At 42.0% G+C, this 26,107-nt stretch overlaps 1 protein-coding gene and 1 pseudogene across 11 annotated transcripts in view; one reads left to right on the top strand and one right to left on the bottom strand.

The window, feature by feature from the left end:
- The first annotated feature begins 1,472 nt into the window (after positions 1-1,472).
- On the top strand, positions 1,473-14,107 carry LOC129821653 (dynein regulatory complex protein 9-like; annotated as a pseudogene).
- A 178-nt stretch (positions 14,108-14,285) lies between these two features.
- lrch3 (leucine-rich repeats and calponin homology (CH) domain containing 3) overlaps positions 14,286-26,107 on the bottom strand; it is an 87,448-nt gene continuing 75,626 nt past the window's right edge. For 10 of the 11 annotated variants that reach the window (XM_055879332.1, XM_055879333.1, XM_055879336.1 and 7 more), the window contains one exon: positions 20,687-26,089. In XM_055879332.1, coding sequence (XP_055735307.1) covers positions 25,889-26,089 — 201 coding nt within the window. In that variant the 3' untranslated portion in view covers positions 20,687-25,888. Of the gene's footprint in view, positions 20,258-20,686; positions 26,090-26,107 lie in introns of those variants that run through there. The other variant, XM_055879334.1, reaches the window with a different exon arrangement.

Genomic DNA, 26,107 nt, shown 5'->3' with positions numbered 1-26,107 from the left:
CTGTCTGGTGGTACGTGTTCGTCACTGTCACCAACCGGGTAGGAAACATTTTGTAGAAAGTTGTTCCAGATGCTAGCTAGTTTGCAACGTTGCTGAACATTGAAGATAAAATGAGGGGGAAATTGAATTCTGCTCCATACACAAATTATATAGCGGGTGGGTCTAATCCTGAATGCTGATTGGTTAAAAGAGCATTCCAGGTATCTATTCCACAAATGATCAAATTAACTCTGACGTTAAAAGGCCTATTTACTCTGTTCCATCTGACTGTGCAATCCACTGTCTCATCAGCCCAGCCAGGCACTTTATATTCACTATAAAAAGCATCTAGACATTCTCACATTTATTTTAGACTAACATTTAGTTTAACAGTGGAGATTTGTATAAACATCGCTGTATGTCTCTCCGACATTTGCAACATTGTTTCACTATTCAATCTCCTTCTGTCCCACAGTAATGAACGTGTCGGGACAAGACAGAAAGGCAGGCAACGTTTCTCAGCTGGTCGAAATCATGAATCAGCTGGCATAATTTTTATGGATATATAAAAAGAAATGTCAATTGAATAAAGGTCAAATAAAACGAAGTACAGCTAGTTTGCAGTCTTTCCAGCTTCAGTTTGAAAATATTGTGTTCGATGTGGGGCAGCAGGTAGCCAAGTGGTTAGAGCATTGGGCCAGTAACCTAAAGGTTGCTGGATCGAATCCCCGAGCTGACAAAGTCTGTCCTTCCGCCCACGAACAAGGCAGTTCCCCGGTAGTCCGTCAGCGTAAATAAGAAATTGTTCTTAACTGACTAGTTAAATAACGGTTTTAAAAATGTGTTGTTGGGTACCTCACCTGAACGACGAGAGCATCCAAATAAATGTCACTTGAAAACAGCTTAAACATTCTGGCTGCACTGTTTTATGTGACTGTAAGTTAGCCATAGTTGGCTAGCTAGTAGGCAATAAGAATGTTGCCAGCCAGTATGGCAATGGAACATTTAGAACGAACGACTGGGTCGTGTCTCTGGCAACCGAACCGATAGTAGGAACGACCAGCCGGTTTGGGTAGCAACCCTAGATTTGTGTCGGGACTATATCTTGTTTGCTAGCTAGCCAACTACGGCTAACTTACAGTCACGTCAAAGTATGAAATAGTATGAATTAATTAATAAAAATAAAGCTTTTAATGAAAATATGTCACTCATTATTTGAATATGTTGGTAACCCATTGTATAAAACAGATAATGCCCTCGGAAGCCGGTGTTAGCTTAGACGAGATGAATATATCATCCAAACACCGGCTTCGAGGGCATTATTCCTTAAATAGTCGATGAAGGCATTACAGCTCCTCTGCGTCAACACTAATTTACTAAAGAAAAGAGACGTTTTGGCAGGTCTACCTACAGGTTATGGTAAACGTTTAGTGTATCAACTGTGGCCGGCAGTCTGCGATTTATTGAAAATTAAAGTGAAGAAATCATTGGTAATGGTAGTTTCTCAGATGTCAATAACCGAGGATCAGGTTCGTGTTCTGAGCTCTCAAGGGATCGCCGCCGCATACGCTGGTCAAAGTGAGATGGAGGATGAGAAAATTGTGAAGGGTGAACACACGATTGTCTTCGGGACTGCTGAAACGGTTGTTGGCGATGCCTACTTCATCGCCGTTGTTCCGCGAGCGTCTCATAGGAATAGCTGTCGACGAGGGCCACAACGTGCTAAAACGGTGAGTTACAGTGCCTTTGGAAAGTATTCAGACCCCTTGACTTTTCCCACATTTTGTTACGTTACAGCCTTAATCTAAACTGGATAACATGTATTAATAACAAACATAAATACCGTATTTACATAAGTATTCAGAACATTTGCTCGGGTGCATCCTGTTTCCATTGATCATCCTTGAGATGTTTCTACAACTTGATTGGAGTCCACCTGAAGTAAATTCAATTGATTGGACATGATTTGGAAAGACACACACCTGTCTATATAAGGTCCCATAGTTGACAGTGCATGTCAGGGCAAAAACCAAGCCATGAGGTCGAAGGAATTTTCGTCCTTAGAGCGCCGAGACAGGATTATGTCGAGGCACAGATCTGGGAAAGGGTACCAAAACCTTTCTGCAACATTGAAGGGCTGTCATGTGCACAAAGTCAGTGTTTTTATAGCAATGATCAACAACCAATTTGACAGAGCTTGAAGAATTTTGAAAATGATAATGGGCAAATATTGTATAATCCAAGTGTGCAAAGCTCTTAGAGACATACATGCTGACTACACCGGGCACGTTGATTTTGACCATCTACACAAGACCCGATAAGGACACGCAGGTTGAAATATCAAAACGAACTCTGTTCATTTGGGGACAGGTCGAAACATGAAATATTAATAGTGTCATGATGCTGGCCTGGGGGTAGGTTTATGTCAGTCATAAATACCTCTCCCCCCTTTTCTCCTCTCTCTACCCCACTGATGTGATTATTGAAAATCCCTTGGTTAACATAGAGATTCTGGGAACATCAGAAGGTGGGGGGAAATTAACCATTAAGTACCTGGGTATGTCAGGTACTTAATGAATATGATGTCAGTTCGGTTGTCATCTGAGACATTCTCATCAATTATAGGATGACCTAAACAGTATCTGGGAAAGTCTACACATTATAGGTATCAGATTCACATGGAATTGTTGTGCAATTCAAATGTTTAAATATAAAATTATTGGCGAAGAGATAAAATGTCATTTTAGCTTCCAAATGAGAGATTTGGGTTTTCATAAGGTTAATCAGTGGCCTGCCCCTTTGAAGAGATGTGGGTTGTAGACTGTGAAACACACCCTTCTCCCTACACTATAAAAGCCCTTGACGAAAATGTAACCTTCTGTTCCGGGTACATTAGGATGACGATCTGATGTCAGAAGGGTTCAGATAATAACTACAGAACGAAGCCAACCTCAGCGTGAGCTTTGGTTGCGAATGGTATGAACTTTGAAATCTGATTCACTCCAGCCACCAAGCGTGGACTGGGAAAGGACAGACAGAGTATACCGTCTACCACACAACAGCATTACTAAAACGGGTACAGTTTACCACCAGAGACGCTCTTCAAAGGATGGAAGAACTCTTGGGCAACTCGGCCTTCCATCTACCACCAACCTATTGAAGCGCAGCTCAGAGTAAATATTCATTGCATTTTCCTTTTCCAAATGGGCGGTAATTTAGAATGCATAAGATTCTGTATTTACGATAGAGTAGCTGCCTACGGCCCGATAGAGACATCGCTTCTCCCTTTGTTCTTCAGTCTTCCCGCTCTTTTTGTCACGACTTCTGCCGAAGTCGTTGCCTCTCCTTGTTCGGGCGGTGTTCGGCGGTCGACGTCACCGGTCTTCTAGCCATCAACGATCCATTTTTCATTTTCCATTGCTTTTGTCTTGTCTTCCCACACACCTGTTTTCAATCCCATCCATTACCTCTTGTGTATTTAACCCTCCGTTTCCCCTCATGTCTTTGTCAGGGATTGTTTTATGTCAACTGTTGTTTATTGATGTATAGGTGTGCGACGGGTCCCCGTACCCATGTTGATTTTTTACGTATGTACATTGTTCGTGTTTGGAGCATTGTTACATGGACATTTATTAAAAGTCTCCATTACACTCAGTTTAACTCTCCTGCGTCTGACTTCCCTGCCACCTATACACACGGTTCTGACACTTTCACTCAAACCCAACCCCCTTTTCTTTGGGTAACCAGCTGTCATATCTATTCCGTCCGCAAGGGACATTTTCCTTTATGACATAATTTGTAATCAATGTATGGTTCATTCTGTGTATATGTAATTCTGTGTGATTAGTTAGGTATTTAGTAAATAAATAATTAAACCCAATTTTGTATTGCTGATTCAACTTGTTAGCCAGGGTTCGTGAAGATAACCAAGAATTTACAACTTCAGATGAGACTGAAATAAGGTGACGATTAATATTGACTGCCATTGATGTAAAATATTACTAGGTCTTTAAGACTTTATTCGGAAAATAACTGCTCTATAAATATTATTTCGTGGTGCCCCAACTTTCTAGTTAATTACATTTACATGATTAGCTCAATCAGGTAATATTAATTACAGAGAAAGGATTTTATAGAATAGCATGTCATATCACTTAATCCGGCACAGCCAAAGACACGACAATAGCTTGCTGTTACTAGCTAATCTGTCCTGGGATTGGGTTGTTATTTTACCTGAACTGCACAAGGTAAAAAAAAATCCTAGTTCTATGTAGAATTTTGATTCATTTTGAGTCACACAAAACCAATAATTAATTGACAGATAAAAGGGAGAACATAGTTAGTTTCTAGTAATCTCTCCTCCTTCAGTTGGTCTTCTTCTGTGAACTTTATATGGCGGTTGGCAACCAACTTTAAGGTGTATTACCACCACCAACTGTACTGGAACCAGTTCAGCCTTCAATCACCCACGTGGGTATATGCTCCTAAAACCCAATGATGAGATGGGAGAGGCAGGACTTGCAGCCCATCATGCGTAAAAAAAACTACAACCAAGTTCTATTTTAGCACCTGGCTACGCAGACGATCGTGAGTTTGGATGAAATGATTGATGTGTACATTTTATTTTGCAACACTCGCACACGCAATGCGAGCGGTGTGGTCAGCATGTTACCCAGAGATTATAACATGTGATGACTCAGAGGTGTGAGTACTTATGTAAATTAGGTATTTCTGTATTTAATTAACATGTTTTCACTTTGTAATTATTGGGTAGTGTGTAGATCGGAATTTTGAATTCAGGCTGTAACACAACAAAATGTAAAATAAATCAAGGGATATGAATACTTTCTGAAGGCACTGTACATACCATTCAATCATCGGTGCTGAGTTGTGTTGTCAGGACAAGCTACACTCCCTGCAGTCTGGACCTGGACGCGCCATATCGCTCTTCCCCTGGAGACATTTCTCATCGCATGACTCGCCAATCTGTTTACATTTTGTCATTGTACTTTACCTGGACACACAGACACCTAGCGTGACTAGTTACTCAAAGCATTCCATCTTGATGCATGCGCATTACGAAACATTAGTGCACACACACATTTCGAATGTGCCCTTAAAAGGGTGGCACCTGCCACGGCCATTGTTGCAGTTCTTTGCGCAGTCAGGAGGCCTCTTCTTTGTTCATGTAGCCACAGCCATGGAGAGAGTGCTTAGACATTGCAAAAATTATAGAAATCTTGGGAGCTGAATTTTTTTACTCATCTAAAACCTTATCCCATGAACACTCTCAGTGCTGAGGAACTGTTGCGGTATTGAGTCCACCTTATTACTGGCCAATCCTATACACTCTTCACTCATGATAACAACTTGTGACAAACCTGGAACTTCTGGGTGAATTACCTTGAAGACATACCAATTCTTTCCAAATGACCTCTGTGTCCAAGACTTTGTTCCAAAAATAGTTGTAAGAGTGACCATAAATCTAAGAATAATATATGCGACTCGTCATGCATTATGCAATACATTTGCAATCATACACTTTGTATGTGCCACATAAAATGGGCTTCATCAGTTACTTCATTGTCAAGGAAAAACACTAACTGTATATATGATCTAGCCTCCAAATTGTCACAGTGATCAACTAAAGATATTACTAAATGCATTCTACAATGTGATCCTAAAATGTGCAACACTTTTCTACCTATATAGTCTGAAGTTTGCAATGATTAATACTGGGATTAATAACAAACAATCAAACTAAAGTTCACCTCTAGCTATATGACCTATTGCATTGACAAAAGTTAGCTGTAGATAGCTATGTTGTTCCAAGGTAGAGCACTTTAATTATGCGGTGATCAAGGTGATGGTTGTTGTCACAGCCGATGATGCACCAAAAAAATGGTGCTTGTAGCGATTTAATTCCTATATCTGGCGGCTGGTCATCTGTCTCAGGGTCCATGAATTGGCTTAGTCTCGACGGACTCTGCTTTCTTGAACAAACACTCATTTGGTACTTCTGGGAGTTCGAGACAGCCGCGACATTTTTCGTTCTAACTCTAGAATTTGCTCTATTACTCGCAGAACAGCCAATTCTTTCCACGTCATTGGCACTTCTTTTACATTTGAGTGGAAGATTGTGACAGGACCACACACTGCTTTTGAAAACCCTTCACTCAGCGGGGCAGGTTATCTCTTTTAAAGCCAATGTGTAGTCTGGTTGCAATAAAGACGAATTACCTTGCAAAAGGTTGTTTGTTCCTGTTACAGCCGTACACAAACACGGCATACATCAACATATTTTGATGGGGTTTTACTCTCCGATTTCATGGCCATTCTAATGCACTGTTGCTTAACCTAGATTGCACCTTTGCTGCTCAACCCAAGCAAGGCATTTGGTTGGTCTGATGTGTTGTGTGGCGTCACTGATTAACATCGGGTTCCCACCATTTTTTTGCTGATTTTGTGCCATGGTCTATTCCCGTTGCAGGGAAGCCTGTTTTTCAACGAGGCTAGGTGAAATCCAATAGAGCACGCTGAATGGCACACATACACAATCCATGTATCAATTGACTCAAGGCTTAAAAATCCTTCTTTAACCTGTCTCCTCCCCTTCATCCACACTGATTTGAAGTGGATTTAACAGGTGACATCAATTAAGGATCATAGCTTTCACCTGGATTCACCTGGTCAGTCTGTCATGGAGCAGGGGTTCCTAATGTTTTGTACACTCAGTGTATGTTGCCCTAAGAGTTGTGTAAAGTTGGTAGAATCTTAATGAAAATGATTCCCAGCTGTAATGGCTGCCAAAGGTGCTTCCACCAAGTATTAACTCTGGAGTGTGAAGACTTATCCAAGTATGATAGAAACATTTTGAGGGGGTATCTTCAATAACTTTCTTTTACTTTGAAAATGTGGAGTAGGTTATGTAGATCTGTAGGGGGAAAAAATCGAATTGAATCCCTTTTTAGATTTAATTTTAAGGCAGCACTTGTTGATTGTGCCATCTCATTCTGTTCGGCCTTGAATATCTTTCTAGGTATGACAGGGTCAGACTACTCACGCTTACACATTGGGCCTGGTTGCTGTCTGTGTGTATTGCAGGGAGAAGTTTCTTGAGGGTGTCCGATGTCGATGTCTTTGAAAATCGGGGTGAGAATTAGCCCCTGTGTTTTTCGATCTCGGGTAAATGCATTGAAGGACTGGCAACTGAAATAATACTTGGAGCAAACTGTCTCGATGTCGTCCATTTAGCGACGTGAGGAGATGACTGCCCACCTGAAGGACCAGCTACAGGAGGTGAAGGCTAAGACTGGCCTGGAGAGGAAGTATGTGAAGAGCAGCGCGGAGCTGCTGGTGTACCAGGGACAGAAGATCAACACACACTCTGAGAAGCAGCTGGAGGATGAGATCAGGGTGTGTGTCTTTGTGGCACTGTCCAGAATAATTCCCTAGCTCCTAAGGCTGTGTTTACACAGGCAGCCTAATTCTGATCTTTTGCCCAATTAGTGGCAAACAAAAGACCAATGGCGAAAGATCTGAATTGGGCTGCCTGTTTAAATGCAGCCGCGGATTGGCCATCTGGCATATAGATGGGCTGGAATTTTTGTTGTTTTTGGGTGGGCTGGTTGACATTGACACAAAAATAAATAAAAAAGGTGACATAGCCGGCGGCCCATGGGCCTGTTAAGATTTGTTGTACAGATTTTTGCGCAATTTCTCTGTTATCCTCCACGGGATTGGTGTCCCCCCCACGAGACGGTTGAGCTAACGTAGGCTAATGTGATTAGCATGAGGTTGTAAGTAACGAAGAAAATCCCAGGACATCGACATATGTATATGGGCAGAAAGCTTAAATTATTGTTCATCTAACTGCATGGTCCAATTTACAGTAGCTATTACAGTGAAAGAATACCATGCTATTGCTTGAGGAGAGTGCACAATTATGAACTTGAAAATGTATTAATTAACCAATTAGGCACATTTGGGCAGTCTTGATACAGCATTTTGAACAGATATGCAATGGTTCATTTGATCAGTCTAAAACGTTGCACATACACTGCTCAAGTGGCCAAAATCTAAATTGCACCTGGGCTGGAATAATACAATATGGCCTTTCTCTTGCATTTCAAAGATGGTGATGGGACAGAAAAAGTTATATTCTCCTACATTCATTTCACATTCCCACACACTTCAAAGTGTTTCCTTTCAAATGGTATCAAGAATATGCATATCCTTGCTTCAGGTCCTGAACTACAAGCAGTTAGATTTGGGTATGTCATTTTAGGCGTAAATTGAAAAAAAAAGTTGGATCTTTAAGATATATACTAATCTATAATGAGCCTTTGGCTGATCAGTGGGCAACACCAAGCCCACCTACCAAGATGGGCCGGCCTGGTTTTCTGATAAGCTTAGATCATGCAAACTCACATTGAAATTTAAACAGAGTTGATTAAATGTTTTTTTTGCAAATATCTACACATTTCTTCTAGCTATCCCATCCTTTCAGATCTACACAAGTGGCTAGGGGCCTGGGGGTGTTTCTGGACAGAGCCTTTGGTGTGACTTGGCTACAGACTTTGTAGTAACTGTGAGGTTTGGCCGTACAGAGATGGTTACCACTACATGTGCATCTGTGTAATCATTGTTCCTCTGTCCTCAGCTACAGCAGGAGAGGTTGGAGGAGGAGAGCAGAGTTCGTATGGAGATGGAGACTTTCCTCAAAGATGGTTGGAAAATGGCATGACTCGTGAATAGGAGAATAATTGAACTTGTGTGACATATACAGTACCAGTCAAAAGTTTAGACACCTACTCATTCAAAGGTTTTTCTTTATTTATAACCATTTTCTACATTGTAGAATAATAGTGAAGACAAACTATGAAATAACACATATGGAATCATGTAGTAGCCAAAAAAGTGTAACAAATCAAAATATATTTTAGATTATATATTCTTCAAAGTAGCCGCCATTTGCCTTGATGACAGCTTTGCACACTCTTTGCATTCTCTCAACCAGCTTCATGAGGAATGCTTTTCCAACAGTCTTGAAGGAGTTCCCACATACGCTGAGCACTTGTTGGCTGCTTTTCCTTCACTCTGCGGTCCAACTCATCCCAAACCATCTCAATTGGGTTGAGGTTGGGTGATTGTGGCCATCTGATGCAGCACTCCATCACTCTCCTTCTTGGTCAAATAGCCCTTACACAGCCTGGAGGTGTGTTTTGGGTGATTGTCCTGTTGAAAAACAAATGATAGTCAGACTAAGCGCGAACCAGATGGGATGGCGTATCGCTGCAGAATGCTGTGGTAACCATGCTGGTTAAGTGTGCCTTGAATCCTAAATAAATCACTGACAGAGTCACCAGCAAAGCACCATCACATCTCCTCCTCCATGCTTCATAGTGGGAACCACACATGCGGAGAACATCTGTTCACCTCTTCTGCGTCTCACAAAGACACAGTGGTTCGATCCAAAAATCTCAAATTTGGACTCATCAGACCAAAATGACAGATTTCCACCAGTCTAATGTCCATTGCTTGTGTTTCTTGGCTCAAGCAAGTCTCTTCTTATTATTGGTGTCCTTTAGTAATGGTTTCTTTGCAGAAATTCGACCATGAAGGCCTGATTCACACAGTCTCCTCTGAACAATTGATGTTGAGATGTGTCTGTTACTTGAACTCTGTGAAGCATGTATTTGGGCGGCAATACGAGGTGCAGTTAACTCTACTGAACTTATCCTCTGCAGCAGAGGTGACTCTGGGTCTTCCTTTCCTGTGGCGGATCCAGTTTCATTATAGCGCTTGATGGTTTTTGCGACTGCACTTGAAATGTTCAAAGTTCTTGACATTTTCCAGATTGACTGACCTTCATGTCTTAAAGTAATGACTGACTGTTGTTTGTCTTTGCTTATTTGAGCTATTTTTGCCATAATATGGACTTGGTCTTTTACCAAATAGGGCTATCTTCTGTATACCACCCCTACCTTGTCACAGCACAATTGATTGGCTCAAATGCATTAAGGAAAGAAAGAAATTCCACAAATTATCAAGGCACACCTGTTAATTGAAATGCATTCCAAGTTACTACATCTTGAAGCTGGTTGAGAGAAGGCCAAGAGCTGTCAAAGCAAAGGGTGGCTACTTTGAAGAATCTTTTGTTTAACACTTTTTTGGTTACTACATGATTCCATGTTTTATTTCAGAGTTTTGTTGTCTTCACTATTATTCTACAATGCAGAAAATAGTAAAAATAAAGAAAAACCCTTGAATGAGTAGGTGTCCAAACTTTTGACTGGAACTGTATAGTGGGTGTAGTAGGGTGACTTATTACGTTCTTTGAGCTGCCATCCTAAAACTTCTGTAACGCTGTTATTTTATTGAGATAGTCGAATCCCAAAATCAATCCCTAGCCCCTATTTAGGGGTTGGCAACCTTTACAACAAGAGTAGATTTATTTTCAAAAGTACACAAGAAACGAGAATTGAGGGAGCCGTAGAAGAAATTGATAAGCCCTTGTTTTGAGCAATAGCGGCCATCGCTGAGATTCAGCACCACGAACAGCAGCCCATCAAATCACCGCAAAATCAGACATTCAGAACATTGGACAGCAGCCGTCAGCAGAGCCATATTTGGCTGTCAGGTGAAGCTGCAACAAAGTAGTAATATGTGTTTGTGTGTGCGCCCCTCAGTCTGGGGGAGAAGCTGGAGGTGTGGATAGAGCGCGACGAGAGAGACATGGAGGACAAGCAGCAGGAGATCAACAACCTGGGGAACAACTGGCTAACAATCGCTTCCAGCTCCAGGAGCTGGCCAAGAAGGTGATTGAACACCTTCCTAATATTGAGTTGCACACACCGAATGACATTGTAGAGTATTCTGTGCTTACAACTTTGTGGCAACAGATTGGGGAAGGTCCTTTCCTGTTTCAGCATAGCAATGCCCCCATGCACAAAGCAAGATTCATACAGAAATGGTTTGTTGAGATTGATGTTGAAGAACTTGACTGGCCTGCACAGAGCCCTGAACTCAACTCCATCCAACACCTTTGGGATGAATTGGAATGCATTTCGCTACACTTCCAATAACATCTGCTAACCATGTGTATGTGACTAATACAATTTGATTTGATTTAGATTTGAACGCCGACTCTAAACCAGGCCTTAATCGCCCAACGTCAGTGGCCAACCTCACTAATGCTTGTGGCTGAATGAAAGCAAGTCCCCGCAGCAATGTTTCAACATCTAGTGGAAAGCCTTCCCAGAAGAGTGGAGGCTGTTAAAGCAGCAAAGGGGGGACCAAGTCCATATTAATGACCATGACCTTGGAATGAGATGTTCGATGAGAAGGTGTCACATACTTTTGGTCATGTGTATATACCCATTGATTCTCTAAGAATAACTTATAAATGTGCATGAGCATAGTTCATTAACGCCAATGTTTGTGAACATTGTAAATGTAAACAAACACTGTACAAAACATGGTCAACTATATAATTTTGATATCATGGATGGTCAGTCCTTGCATACATAGCCGTCTATACATTTGAGATTCATTACTTCTCTCCAGCCCTATCCCTCAGCTTCTTACTAAAACTGACTGAAAACTGCCACTTTAAGAAAGTATACCTGTATGGAACTAAAATTGTACACTGGATATTGACTCTGATCTTTCTACTGTTCCAGTACAGAGACAGTGAGCAGGTGGTCATCGAGGACAGCATGGAGAAAGAGGCCCTACACAGGCAGCTGGAGAAGGAACACATGGAGCGAGATGCAGCCACCAAGGTAATCATTAAACAATCTTTAATAACCATTGGGTCTTGGTCAAAAGTAGTGCACTATGTATTTGGTAGCATTGCCTATAAATTGTTTAACTTGGGTTAAACATTTCTGGTAGCCTTCCACAAGCTTCCCACAATAAGTTGGGTGAATTTTGGCCCATTCCTCCTGACAGAGCTGGCGTAACAGTCAGGTTTGTAGGCCTACTTGCTCACACGCGCTTTTTCAGTTCTGCCCACAAATTTTCTATAGGATTGAGGTCAGGGATTTGTGATGGCAACTCCGATACCTTGACTTTATTGTCCTTAAGCCATTTTGCCACAACTTTGGAAGTATGCTTGGGGTCAATGTCCATTTGGAAGACCCATTTACAACCATGCTTTAACTTCCTGACTGATGTCTTGAGATGTTGCTACAATATATCCACATAATTTTCCTCCCCCATGATGCCATCTAGTTTGTGAAGTGCACCAGTCCCTCCTACAGCAAATCACCCCCACAACCCGTGCTTCACGGTTGGGATGGTGTTCTTTGGCTTGCAAGCATCCCCCTTTTTCCTCCAAACAAAAGGATGGTCATTATGGCCAAACAGTTCTATTTTTTTTCATCAGACCAGAGGACATTTCTCCAAAAAGTACGATCTTTGTCCCCATGTGCAGTCGCAAACCTTAGTCTGGCTTTTTTTTATGGTGGTTTTGGAGCATTGGCTTCTTCCTTGCTGAGCGGCCTTTCAGGTTATGTCGATATAGGACTTGTTTTACCATCACAAAATAGATAGCATCATGGGGAAGAAAAATTATGTGGATATATTAAAGCAACATCTCAAGACATCAGTCAGGAAGTTAAAGCTTGGTCGCAAATGGGTCTTCCAAATGGACAATGACCTCAAGCATACTTCCATACTCCGACATCAACTGTAGCAACAATAAGCCGTTCATCTAAACAAACAAACAGTAACAGGAGGGAATAAAAATGTGTCATGGGCTATCCCCTTAGAATTCAGATTTTTTTTTTTTTGTCAATAGTGTCATAAAATAAAACAAGATGGATTGCATAACACACTGCACTGCCACTGGATGTGACAGGTTTCCTTGCTAGACGAGTGGGGTTTAGAGCCTATGTCCCAAATGAAACCCTATTCCCTACTAATTGAGTGTATGTAAACTTCTGACCCACTGGGAATGTGATAAAATAAATAAAAGCTGAAATAAATCACTCTCTACTATTATTCTGACATTTCACATTCTTAAAATAAAGTGGTGATCCTAACTGACCTAAGAAATGGAATTTTTACTAGGATCAAATGTCAGGAATTGTGAAAAACTGAGTTTAAATATATTTGGCTAAGGTGTATGTAAACTTTCGACTTCAACTGTAGATACTTTTGTACCGGTTTCCTACAACATCTTCACAAGGTCCTTTGCTGTTGTTCTGGGATTGATTTGCATTTTTCGCACCAAAGTACGTTCATCTCTAGGGGACAGAACGCGTCTCCTTCCTGAGCGGTATGATGGCTGCGTGGTCCCATGGTGTTTATACTTGTGTACTATTGTTTGTACAGATGAACGTGGTACCTTCAGGCGTTTGGAAATTGCTCCCAAGGATGAACCAGACTTGTGGAGGTCTACCATTTTGAGGTCTGAGGTCTAGGCTGATTTCTTTTTATCTTCCCATGATGTCAAACAAAGAGGCACTGAGTTTGAAGGTAAGCCTCGAAATATATCCACAGGTACACCTCCAATTGACTCAAATTATGCCAATTAGCCTATCAGAAGCTTCTAAAGCCATGACATAATGTTCTGGAATTTTCCAAGCTGTTTAAAGGCACAGTCAACGTAGTGTATGTAAACTTCTGACCCACTGGAATTGTGATACAATTATAAGTGAAATAATCTGTCTGTAAACAATTGTTGGAAAAATTACTTGTCATGCACAAAGTAGATGTCCTAACCGACTTGCCAAAACTATAGTTTGTTAAAAAGAAATTCGTGGAGTGGTTGAAAAACAAATTTTAATGACTCCGACTTCAACTGCATGTTCCCTCTACCAAGTATTTTCAGCTCTTATTCTCTGAAAGCAAAAAATAAGTCACAACTGTCCACTCTTGTTTATTACACCCCAACAGTCTTATTCCCCATCTGTCGCCTGCAGATCCAGTCGCGGTGGAGAGGAACGCTAGTAATACGCAGCCTGGGCCCCTGTAAAAAAAGCAAGTAGCCCAAGTCCAATACAGGAAAGAAAAAGTGAGGTGTCCCGGCTTCAGGAGCGCCAGTGAAAGTAAACTCCAAAAAAGTATTGATCTCAATACCAGACATGTTACTTTTCAGTGTTCAATTCCTGATTACAGACAATCTAAGTCGACACTTGGCCTGTAGGCAAATATATCTTCAATGAGAACTGCTGTTTTTCTTTGACCTAGAGTATAAAGTTGGCATGGCTATTTTGAATACTACTACCAACAAGGTCCTTACTTAAATGCAGTCTAACAAGGGCAAGAATGGTAATAAAGAAGCGCACTCAGGAGACTGAAATGGGAAACTTTTATTAATGCACTTTAACGATAAAGCCAAATATTCATTCCAGAAAATCATTACATTTTTTACGTTTTCAGGGACAATTTCAGCAAACTGTAAAGACCATGTTAAGGTCATTAAAAAAAGGTCCTCTCTGTATGTGGGAAGTAGTACATACTTGTAAACAAATGGAATGCATCTATCTTACTGTACAAATGTCACAGAGTCCAGACCTAGCAGTAGGGGCACATGATTTCTGCTGGAGAAAGTCCAAGTCAGGCAGGGGGAAAAAAACACTAAAATATTTATACAAAACATTTATACTAATATTTAAATCATCTTTAACTTCCCTTTTCAGAACTCAGTCTATCCAAAAAAAAGTTAATGGTAAAAACATACCTCTGATATGTTTTCCCTTCAGAAGCTATGTAGGCAGAATCCCAGCCTAAATCGATGCACATCCTTACAGTAAAAGCTATGTAGGCTGCCAGAGATATTACAATTTTAACTTGATTTTCGATAGACTCCGAGTTCTGAAAAGGGAGGCTGGGAATCTGCCTACAAGAGCCCATTCAATCAGTTGTCCTCGGGTCAGTCCTGACCAGAGTATTATTGTCAGCTCTGTGGCTAGCACTCCCTCACCCCCCTCCCTGGGAAGTAGAGGTTGTGTCTGCCTCAGAACTAAGAGTCAGTCAGTTAACCTGTCTTTCTGTAGGTAACACTGCAACTGAAAATGTTTTGCAATGGATAACATTTCTTATTGGACAAAAACAGGTAGTCCCTGTTTTTTTCCCTGTTTGGCGCCTAATGAACAGACCAAATTAGCAACGTGTGCAGCAAGAGCCACATTTGTGTCCATAAAAACCATACACTAAAAACAACTTGATCATGAGAATCGGAAGGGTGTCTTGAACACTGTCAATAGCAAAATCTATAGACCGCTTTTACTTTCATGCAAGCGTAGCTACATGTAGTGATAAAAAGATGAGTTCCGTGCATGAGGGAGACAGTGTCATATTCACTACTACTATGGTGTCACAACTCGCCATGTTGAACTCAACTGTGAAGGTGATGAGGTGGTTTGTAAAAAAAGACACAAATAAAAAATACTTTTATTTTCTACAAAGTTAGTGTATATGTTTAGCCCCAGATACTGGCCGGCCCCAACTGCTCATCACTAGAGTGGACAATAATAAGAAAGAACCGTTACTTCAGGATAGAAACGGAGACGAATGCAAAGGTGCAGGCTATGATGTCATGCTGTCAGTCAACCTGCCCTTGATTAGAGACTTGATTGAGCTGCGCTCAAGGAAGAACTTGCCTGTAAACACTGGTCTAGGATCAGCTTGAACCAATCCCACTCAAAACACTAAACCTTTTAAGAGGCTTGTTTTGTTTTCTTATAGAGCTTTTTATTTGACTTTCCCTGGCACAGCACTTACGGACAGTGTCTACCAACACCCTGGGGTGCGGTGTCCAATCCATGTAGCTACACGAGACCGCAACTCCTTGTGGCAAAACACATAAATTGAAGCTTTATATACGAGTGATTCTACAGAAGTGGTGCAAATTGCAGTCCCACCCCCAAAAACGATATATATATTAAAAAACAACTCTACAAATGTATTTACTTCATGATGTGTTGTAATTCAATCCAAGGCAATAACAAATATATTGTTAAATTAATATAGTACAAAGTCATTTTTTATACACCCATTTCTATTGAGAGTTGGCTGTCCTACACCGATTCCTAAACGTCATGTTTGAAAATAAAGCATTGAAGTAGTTTTTATTATTTCAAATGGAACATCTTGAATTGTTCTATTATTACATCGAAAGATGCTGATCTCATTAGTACTTTTATTTCTAAACATCTTTCTATAAAAAATGCTGTCCCACCGTTTGATGTCACGACCGAAACACACACAAAAGACAATAGAATGAATGTACCTTAAGCCACACCCCTACAAATATCACCAGGTGATGGGATTGCACCCTTCTCCAGCATGGCCACATGGCGGGTAGTCCATCTGCAAACATTTTGTAGAAAATGAGTGAGCAAGTTGGTAAATCATCTATTTTTAATTAGTGTCATTAATTATATGTTTGGTGGGATGTACATCTGTCCAAATGAAAGAGCGCTATGGGGATTCTTTGAAGTCGGGAAACAGTCGCAACCGAAACTATTGACACCATGGAGATGTAAACTCAGCAAAAAAAGAAACGTCCTCTCACTGTCAACGGTGTTCATTTTCAGCAAACTTAACATGTGTAAATATTTGTATGAACATAACTAGATTCAACAACTGAGACATAAACTGAACAAGTTCCACATAAATGGAATCATGTGTCCCTGAACAAAGGGGGGGGTCAAAATCAAAAGTAACAGTCAGTATGTGGTGTGGCCACCAGCTGCATTAAGTACTGCACCAGATTTGCCAGTTCTTGCTGTGAGATGTTACCCCACTCATCCACCAAAGGACCTGCAAGTTCCCGGACATTTCTGGGGGGAATGGCCCTAGCCCTCACTCTCCGATCCAACAGGTCCCAGACGTGCTCAATGGGATTGAGATCCGGACTCTTCGCTGGCCATGGCAGAACACTGACATTCCGGTCTTGCAGGAAATCACGCACAGAACGAGCAATATGGCTGGTGGCATTGTCATGCTGGAGGGTCACGTCAGGATGAGCCTCCAGGAAGGGTACCACATGAGGGAGGAGGATGTCTTCCCTGTAACGCACAGCTTTGAGATTGCCTGCAATGACAACAAGCTCAGTCCGGGCAGTTGTTGCCATCCTGTACCTGTCCCGCAGGTGTGATGCTCAGATGTACCGATCCTGTGCAGGTGTTGTTTCACTTGGTCTGCCCACTGCGAGGATTATCAGCTGTCCGTCCTGTCTCCCTGTAGCGCTGTCTTAGGCGTCTCACAGTACGGACATGGCAATTTATTGCCCAGGCCACATCTGCAGTCCTCATGCCTCCTTGCAGCATGCCTAAGGCACGTTCACGCAGATGAGTAGGGACCCTGGGAATCTTTCTTTTGCTGTTTTTCAGAGTCAGTATTAAGGCCCCTTTAGTGTCCTAAGTTTCCATAAGTGTGACCTTAATTGCCTACCGTCTGTAAGCTGTAAGTGTCTTAACGACCGTTCCACAGGTGCATGTTCATTAATTGTTTATGGTTCATTGAACAAGCATGGGAAACAGTGTTTAAACCCTTTACAATGATGATCTGTGAAGTTATTTGGATTTTTACAAATTATCTTTGAAAGACAGGGTCCTGAAAAAGTAACGTTTATATAGAGGTGTCGTCTTTGTATCTATGCCATTATGGCGTCTGTGACAGCATGGGCAGTGCCATTGAGGCTATCTCCATTTTAAAGTTGCATGCTCTGCCGACTGAGCAACAAGAGGTCCACCATGTGGGTAAGGGACAAGTCCACACTTTATGAAAACGTGTAGAGTATTGAGATGCATATCCAGCAGGGCGATCCAACCATCCAAAACCCCAAACATTAGCATCGATTTCGCCAAAACATAGACGTCTATAATGTACTATGCTCTACTGCAGGGTTCCCAAACTTTTTACTCAGGCCCCCTTCCAGCATTGGGGAACATCTGTGCCACAAGCACATTACTGACAAACCGTTCACACCCCTCTTGTTGGCTGAGAGAACATTTTGCCATTTTAAATCCTATTTCCTGCAAATCAATAGTCTAAAAAAACATTGCTAAATGATTTTAGCTGACATGGGCCAGTTGATCTGGACATTTCTGACAAGCCATAAATAGCTCTCTAAGGTCTGCAATGACCGACATGACAAGAGATACTGCTTATGCACTTTCAAAGTGGCACCTTGTGCAATACACTACTACGACTTTAAGGAGTAAATTGAAAGCCGGACTGAGCCCCCCCCCCCCCCCATAAAACACTCAAGACCACAAATTCGGTCTTTACGTGTCATCGTCTCAACTCACTGGGTCTGGATCTTGGGACCAATGCCCTGGTATAAATATCGGTCTTGGCTCCTGGATATTACTTTCCTCTTTGGTTTACAAATTTGAAGAAGACAATGCTTTCTGATCATTGGCTGATCACTCCGAACCCATAGGAATACGCACCCAGTTCACTACTTTTAAATGGTGGAAGCCCTCAATAGCAATGTCTATACTAAAACGAATGATATCCATCTGAGTCCTCTATTGACACTGAAACACGTTATTTTCCCAACGCCTGTCATTTTGTTAATTTGGTATGCAAATAATTTCTCAAATGAATGTGTAATAAGGTTATTCAAAATTATCACTACTGTGCTGGTTCTCCCTTTACTGCAACGTTTACACTATGTTTCAGAAATTACATCTAGTGTTAAGGTAAAGATTTAAAATATGCAATACAAAGTGTGAGTAGTGTGTGTGTGTGTGTATATATATATATATATATATCTCCCTGACATATGTTGGAAGACATGTGCAGAAAGTTAGGGGAAAATAGGATACAAACGTGAATTTTTTCCAACCCCCAATTTGCATCACTTCTGTATAATAACCCATATACACTGAGTGTACAAAACATCAGGAACACCTCTTTCTATGACAGACTGATCAGGTGAAAGCTATGATCCCTTATTGATGTCACTTGTTAAATCCACTTCAAATCAGTGTAGATGAAGGGAAGGGGAGGAGACAGGTTAAAGATGGATTTTTAAGGCTTGATACAATTGAGACATGGATTGTGTATGTGAACCATACAGAGGGTGAATGGGCAAGACAAAATATTTAAGTGCCTTTGAACTGAGTATGGTAGTAGATGCCAGGCGCACCGTTTGAGTGTCAAGAACTGCAACACTGCTGGGTTTTTCATGCTCAACAGTTTCCCGTGTGTATCAATAATGGTCCACCACTCAAAGGACATCCAGCTAACTTGACAACTATGGGAAGCATTGGAGTCAACATGGGCCAGCATCCCTATGGAAGGCTTTTGACACCTTGTAGAGTCCATGCCCCCAACGAATTGAGGCTGTTCTGAGGGTAAAAGGAGGTGCGACTCAATATTAGGATAGTGTTCCTAATGTTTTGTTCACTCATATATTTGTACACAACATTTTGAGAAAGAATCAAACAGAGATTCCCAGAGCTCCCTCTCCCTTTCTACTCCAGCATCGCTTTTGATTCAGCTAGCTCGTGATTTGACCACATAATAAAAAAATGTAGAAGACTGGTTCATTTAATAACAGCCATTTTAAGTGTTGGCAGCATCAACGTAACTGTCGCTCAAATGACTCTTTGTAGCACATGACTGTGTTACTTAGACAACTTCCTAGTCTCTGAACCCTTCCCCCTACCCGATCCCGCTGACATGCAAGGATCTGACATGTAACATGTAACATGAATATGAGATGCATTAATAATAATAATGGTGTAAAATTTAACAATCCCTGGTGAACATACGTAAAAGGAGGATGGAGAGCGAAGAGAGAGAAGACAACTGACTATTAGAAAATAAAAAGAACCCTCTTCCTTGCCGTCAAACTGACCGTTTGTCTGGAACAATCTCGGTTGTCTGTCTGTCTTTAGAGGATGCAAGTCGTAAGCAGTCTGTGTGGGGACACTGGGGGAAAGACAGTCATCCCTTTGTTCCCTCTCTCCATTGGGGAAGACATGTCTGGGAAGGCTGGGTGCCCCTGTATGGCTGAGGGGAAAATGGGGGAGCAGTCTTCTCTTCACACCCTTGTGCCAGGGGTGGTCGAGAGGGAAAGCCATGTAACGTACCCTCGGAGAGGGAGAGAGTGGGTCCTGTGTCTGTCCATCCATGAGAGTGAATGTGGAACTCCGCTGCCCTAAATGGCCAGAGGGGTAGTAATGGTGGTGGTGGTGGGGGAAGTTGTGTGTTTGGGCGGGGCCAGCTCCAGGAGCGCACACACCGTCCCGGCCACCTGGGGGAGCCCTCTCTCCTCCAGGATGTGGAGGGGCAGGCACAGCTGGGTCTGAGGCCAGACGATGCACACACATACACAAAAACACACACACACGCAAGGCAAAAGGAGGACGGAAAACAGGAGGGAGAACAAAAAAGGATATGTCAATGGATGGGTAAATAATAATATCAAAAACTACAACCAAAAGATAACAGAAATCATCAACATAAATGTAAAGACATGAAACTCAACATAATGGAAAAGGTGAATGGGATCCAAAAGCATGACCTTGAGGAGAGCATGGAAAAGGAGCAGAGGTGTGCAAACAGAAGCACAGGATTACAATAAGTAGGGACTGGTGCACTGAGATACCCACTGGACAACATATCCCACAGGAGCAAATATAAGTGTGTGAGTGAGTGAGAGAAAATGTGGTAACACAATCTAAAGTAGCGCGGAGAGAAGACAGACTGCAGAGAGGAAGGAAAGAACAGCAAATATTTGGTTCATTTTATTGTGCAAGGAGGAGCTCTGGGAAAGAGTTGAAAGGTCAACAACAGTAGAGATCGGCACGTGGGTACACATCCTCTAACCAAACAGACCACTGACACAGAGAACATACACACCGCTCTTCAGAGCCAGAGGAGACATTACTCCTTGTCATTCAGCATAGACCAGCAACAAACTACACACGCAGCCTGCGTCCCGAATGGCACCCTATTCCCTATTGAGTACACTACTTTTAACCAGGGGGCCCATAGGGTTCTGATCAAAAGTAGTGCACTATAAGGAATAGGGACCCATTTGGAACAAACCCAGAGTCACTTGCTCGCTCTTTCTCACAGAATATGTGCTTTGTCTTCGTATAGAACAGTATAAGAGCACTCATTGCCATATACAGTGCCTTCAGAAACTATTCACACCCCTTGACCTTCCACATGTTGTTGTGTTACAGCCTGAATTTAAAACTGATTACACACAACGCCATGTCAAATGTGTAATTTTTTACAAAATAAAAAAATCTGAAATGTCTTTAACCCCTTTGTTATTGCAAGCCTAAGTTCAGGAGTAGAAATGTGCTTAACAAGTCACATATTAAGTTGCATGGACTCACTCTGTGTGCAATAAGTGTTTACAATTATTTTTGAATGACTACCTCATCTCTGTATCCCACATACAATTATCTGTAAGGTCCCTCAGTTGAGCAGTGAATTTCAAACACAGATTCAACCACAAAGACCAGGGAGATTTTCCAATGCCTCGCAAAGAAGGGCGCCTATTGGTAGATGGGTAAAATAAAGCAAAGCAGATATTAAATATCCCTTTGAACATGGTGAAGTTAATTACACTGTGGATTGTGCATCAATTCACCCAGTCATTACAAAGATACAGGCGTCCTTTCCTAACATACAACGCCCCAGGAAGGAAGGAAACCGCTCTGGGATTTCACCATGAGCCTAATGGTGACTTTAAAACAGTGTAATGGCTGTGACAGGACAAAACGGAGGATGGATCAACATTGTAGTTTCTCCACAATACTAAGCTAATTGACAGTGAAAAGGAAGCCTGTACAGAGGAATATTCCAAAACATGCATCCTGTTTGCAACAAGGCACTAAAGTAATACTGCATAAAACACTTACAAATCAATACACAATTTGTCCTGAATACATTACTCTGTAATGCATTCATTACTCTGTGCCACTCTCCATATTTTCAAGCATAGTGGTGGCTGCATCATGTTATGGGTATGCTTGTAATAATTAAGGACTGGGGAGTTTTCAGGATAAAAAATAAATGGAATGGATTTAAGCAGAGGCAAAAACTTGGGAGACAAATTCACCTTTCAGCAGGACAATAACCTAAAACACAAGGCCAAATCTACACTGGAGTTGCTTACAAGGAAGAAAGGGAATGTTCCTGAGTGGCATAGTTGTAGTTCTGACTTAAATCTGCTTGAAAATCTATGGCAAAACCTGAAAATGGATGTCCACGAATGATCAACAACCAATTTCACAGAGCTCACAGCTGTAATCGCTGCCAAAGGTAAGTATTCAATACATGAGTCCAATGCTTGGGATTCTAACAAGCATTGGACTCATGTATTGAATACTTACCTAATCAAGATTAGGGTTTTACTTTTCATAATTTCCCCCCCACTTTGTCAGAGTATTTTCTGTAGATCGTAGACAAAAAAATGACAATTAAATCCATTTAAATCCCATTGGTAAGACAACAAAATTTGTAAAAAGTCTCAGGGTGTGAATACTTCCTGAAGGCAGTCCAGTCATATCCTGGGGCTGATTGTTACCACAGCTTGTGCCTACCTAGACTGGTCCCAGATTTGTTTTAACACACAAACAGACCTGGGATCAGGCAAGTGCTAAAATGGGAGTAGAGTGAAGTTGCCCCTGGACACTGATCGTGGGTCAGTTTTCCCTACTAATGGTTAAAGACGAACTGAAACATTTTATTAAGTCAAATGTGATAAAGAAGCAAGTTCCTACCCTTAAAGTAGCTGACAAAAACATTAGAAAATTGCCTCATGGACTAATGCGTGCCGCCATAAATGACATCACTTGAATGGTTCATCTGACAGGCAGCCCAGATTACAATGCATGTTAGTTTCTTTATTGAGAATGTTTCATATCCAAGCTGCAGGCTTGGTTTTCTCTATCGTAATTGCTCCTCTTTCACCCCAGCTGCCAAACCCTGATTCAGATTACCAACCTACCCATGCTAGATTATGGAGACGAAATGTATAGATCGGCAGGTAAGGGTGCTCTCGAGCGGCTAGATGTTCTTTACCATTCGGCCATCAGATTTGCCACCAATGCTTCTTATAGGACACATCACTGCATTCTATACTCCTCTGTAAACTGGACATCTCTGTATACCCAGTGCAAGACACACTGCTTGATGCTTATTTATAAAACACTCTTAGGCCTCATTCCCCCTTATCGGAGATATCTACTGCAGCCCTCATCCTCCACATACAACACCCGTTCTGCCTGTCGCATTCTGGTCCCCAAAGCACACAAATCCCTGGGTCGCTCCTCTTTTCAGTTTGCTGCAGCTAGCGACTGGAACGAGCTGCAAAACACACTCAAACTAGACAGTTATCTCTACATTCAAAGACTCAACCATTGACACTCTTACTGACACTTGTGGTTGCTTTGCGTGGTGTATTGCTGTCTACCATGTTGGTGCTGCTACCATTGTGGTGTTGCTACCATTGTGGTGAATGTTGTCATGATGTGTTGCTAATATGTTGTATTGTCATGTGTTGCTGCCATGTTGTGTGGTTGTCTTAGGTCTCTATGTAGTGTTTATGTCCTACATTTCTTAGCCCCCATTCTCCCAGTTGGCCTTTTGCCTCTTGGTAGGCAGTCATTGTAAATAAGAATTTGTTCGTAATTGACTTGCCAAGTTAAATAAAAGTTAAATAAATAAAAAACAAATAAACTGTGCAAGGTGGGCTATCATAGCTAGCAAGTCCAAAACCATGGCAAGCTCAGCTATCATTGATGGATATTTTGTCAGTTAACATCACGAGCTACTGTAGCTATCAGAACAGCTTGCTACAGCGCAGAATTTTACTATGGATTATTAATTTAACTATGGAAACTGGCAGGATCATTTGGTAAATCTCACAACTCGCTGCAATTGATTTAATAGGAGTAGACATCTAACAACCTACGTGTCTGCAGCTAACGTTAGCTTGCATTAACTGAATACTTGTTTTTCTAGCCCAGCTAGCCTCTTAGGTTTGGCACATCATAAATCGCTCACTGTAAACCATATTGAATACTGTTTATGCATAGTGTACACCATCTGCCTGCAAAAGTGACTATTATTGTGGGTACTACCATGCAGTAAGCTAAGCTTTTTGCTGTTAGCTAGCTTGCTAACACAGTATGATCCGATGCCCATGTCAAAATTCCTGTAATGTTTAACAAAGCTAGACCTTGCCCGCTGAATGTGCTCAAAAACTTATGCAAGTGGGTTTTTGGCTGGACTATACAAGCTTATTCAAAGCTAACTGCTTTGTTATTGTGGAAATCATGCATTTAACTACCTTACTAATGTCGGGTAACAGTAGATCCGATGCCCCTGCAAAAATCACTAATGTAGCATACATCTGAATGAGCTCAAAAACTTATGCAAGTGGATTTTTGACCAGACTATACAGGCTTGTTAAGATGATTGTTATTATTTTATTGATGTTCCCTCTCAAATTGGTAGTTCTAGCTTTTAGTTTCTTCACTTCTTAATCAGTCTTGATCAAAAAGCCACGAGTACAGTAGGCGCGCGGCTGCTCTACCATTCCCATGAGGTTATTTCAATATGGCTGTGGCCACACCTCTCTATGGGGCTGCAGGTAGCCTAGTGGTTAGAGCGTTGGGCCAGTAACCGAAAGGTTGCAAGATCGAATCCCCGAGCTGACAAGGTAAACATCTGTCGTTCTGCCTCTGAACAAGGCAGTTAAACCCACTGTTCCTAGGCCGTCATTGTAAATAAGAATTTGTTCTTAATTGACTTGCCTGGTAAAATAAATCAAATAAGCTTGTGCTAGGCACTCTAAGACTGTATCATATTATGTTTAAAAAGTATTTTCAGAACATAAAATTGTAAAATGTAGGTTGATTTGAGCATTTCAGTTCCTCTTTAAAAGGTTAGGATTGGGGAGGTGTAGCTGATCGTAAATCTGTATCTAGGGCAAACATCTCCCCAGAGCCACAAAATGAGCATTATGACTGAGAGGGGGGCTGGATCACAGACGGTCAAGGGAAAAAAAGGCTCCTGTAGGATACTTGATTGTGCGTCAGCAAAGAGTCAAAGGCTAACAAATGACCCTCGCCGACCTGCTCTCTTTATGATTAGGCAAAAACTTCAGACTGACTTTGCAGCTTAGGCTAAGCTGTGCTAGAGTCAGGAGAGAAGAGAAGCGCTCGGCATTGATTAGTCAGATTACTCGTGGTTGGTTCTTCTCAGGGGCCGGAAGAGGGAGGAAGCAGCACGTAGGCTACATATGACAAGCACTCCGACTTGATTGATGCTATTAGTGCAATGGAAGTGGCTTCGGGTGGGAAGGTTCCATCTAAAACACACACACCGGCAGGCGGACAAACTTAAGGCACAGAAGGAGGTTCAGTAGGTAGGTAGAGTAGCAGACAGTTCAGTGACTACACAGCAGCCTCCAGGGTCTTGCTGTCTCTCTCAATGGGGGCAGTGCCAGTACATGACAGAAGGGTTACGAGGGAGCATTGAAGGTCCACCTCGCCACTCCTTGAGGAGATGCAAGTAACCTTCCCCAACAAACAACTGGAAGAAAAGATAAAACCTACTATATGGTATTTGGCATTTGGAGTTGTGCCCTTTTCAGTGCATGGCAAACCAGGCAGCTGCGAGCGCTCCTCTTTGTTAAGGCAGAGTGGGACTGAGAGAGGGAGTGGTCCACTCATTCTTGTGTTTTTCCCTTGTTGAGTTCTGCTGACTGCTGTGTCTGAATAGATACTGTTGCATTGATGGAAAACACCGCAATATGAAATGAGAAGTACAGAGGAATGCGAGTGGTGTGTGTGTGTTTGAGATAGTGTGTGTGTGTGCGAGCGTGAGTGTGTGTGCACAAGTGGTAGAGAGTCAGTTTGTTGTGGGACGAGGAAGGTGAGGAAGGGATTGTGTTGTCCAGACAGACAGTTCAGAGGTGGGGCACCAGGTGGCAGTACAGAGCACACAGTACAGACATGATGGACAGATAGAAGAGGGCGAAGCCTGCCAGCTGGGCTGGGGGAGAAGGCATTAGGAGGGGGGGAGGAACCATGGAGAGCAGGACCCCCAGCGTCCCGTAAACACAGCCTCCCCGGCCATCCAGAACCTCCTCCACTGTGCAAAGCCTCTCCTGTCCCATGGGAGTGGG

The sequence above is a fragment of the Salvelinus fontinalis genome, chromosome 24 (genome assembly GCF_029448725.1).
Source record: "Salvelinus fontinalis isolate EN_2023a chromosome 24, ASM2944872v1, whole genome shotgun sequence".
Classification (NCBI taxonomy): Eukaryota; Metazoa; Chordata; class Actinopteri; order Salmoniformes; family Salmonidae; genus Salvelinus; species Salvelinus fontinalis.
Note: the sequence above shows the minus strand (reverse complement) of the source record. Positions and strands in the feature narration are given on the sequence as shown.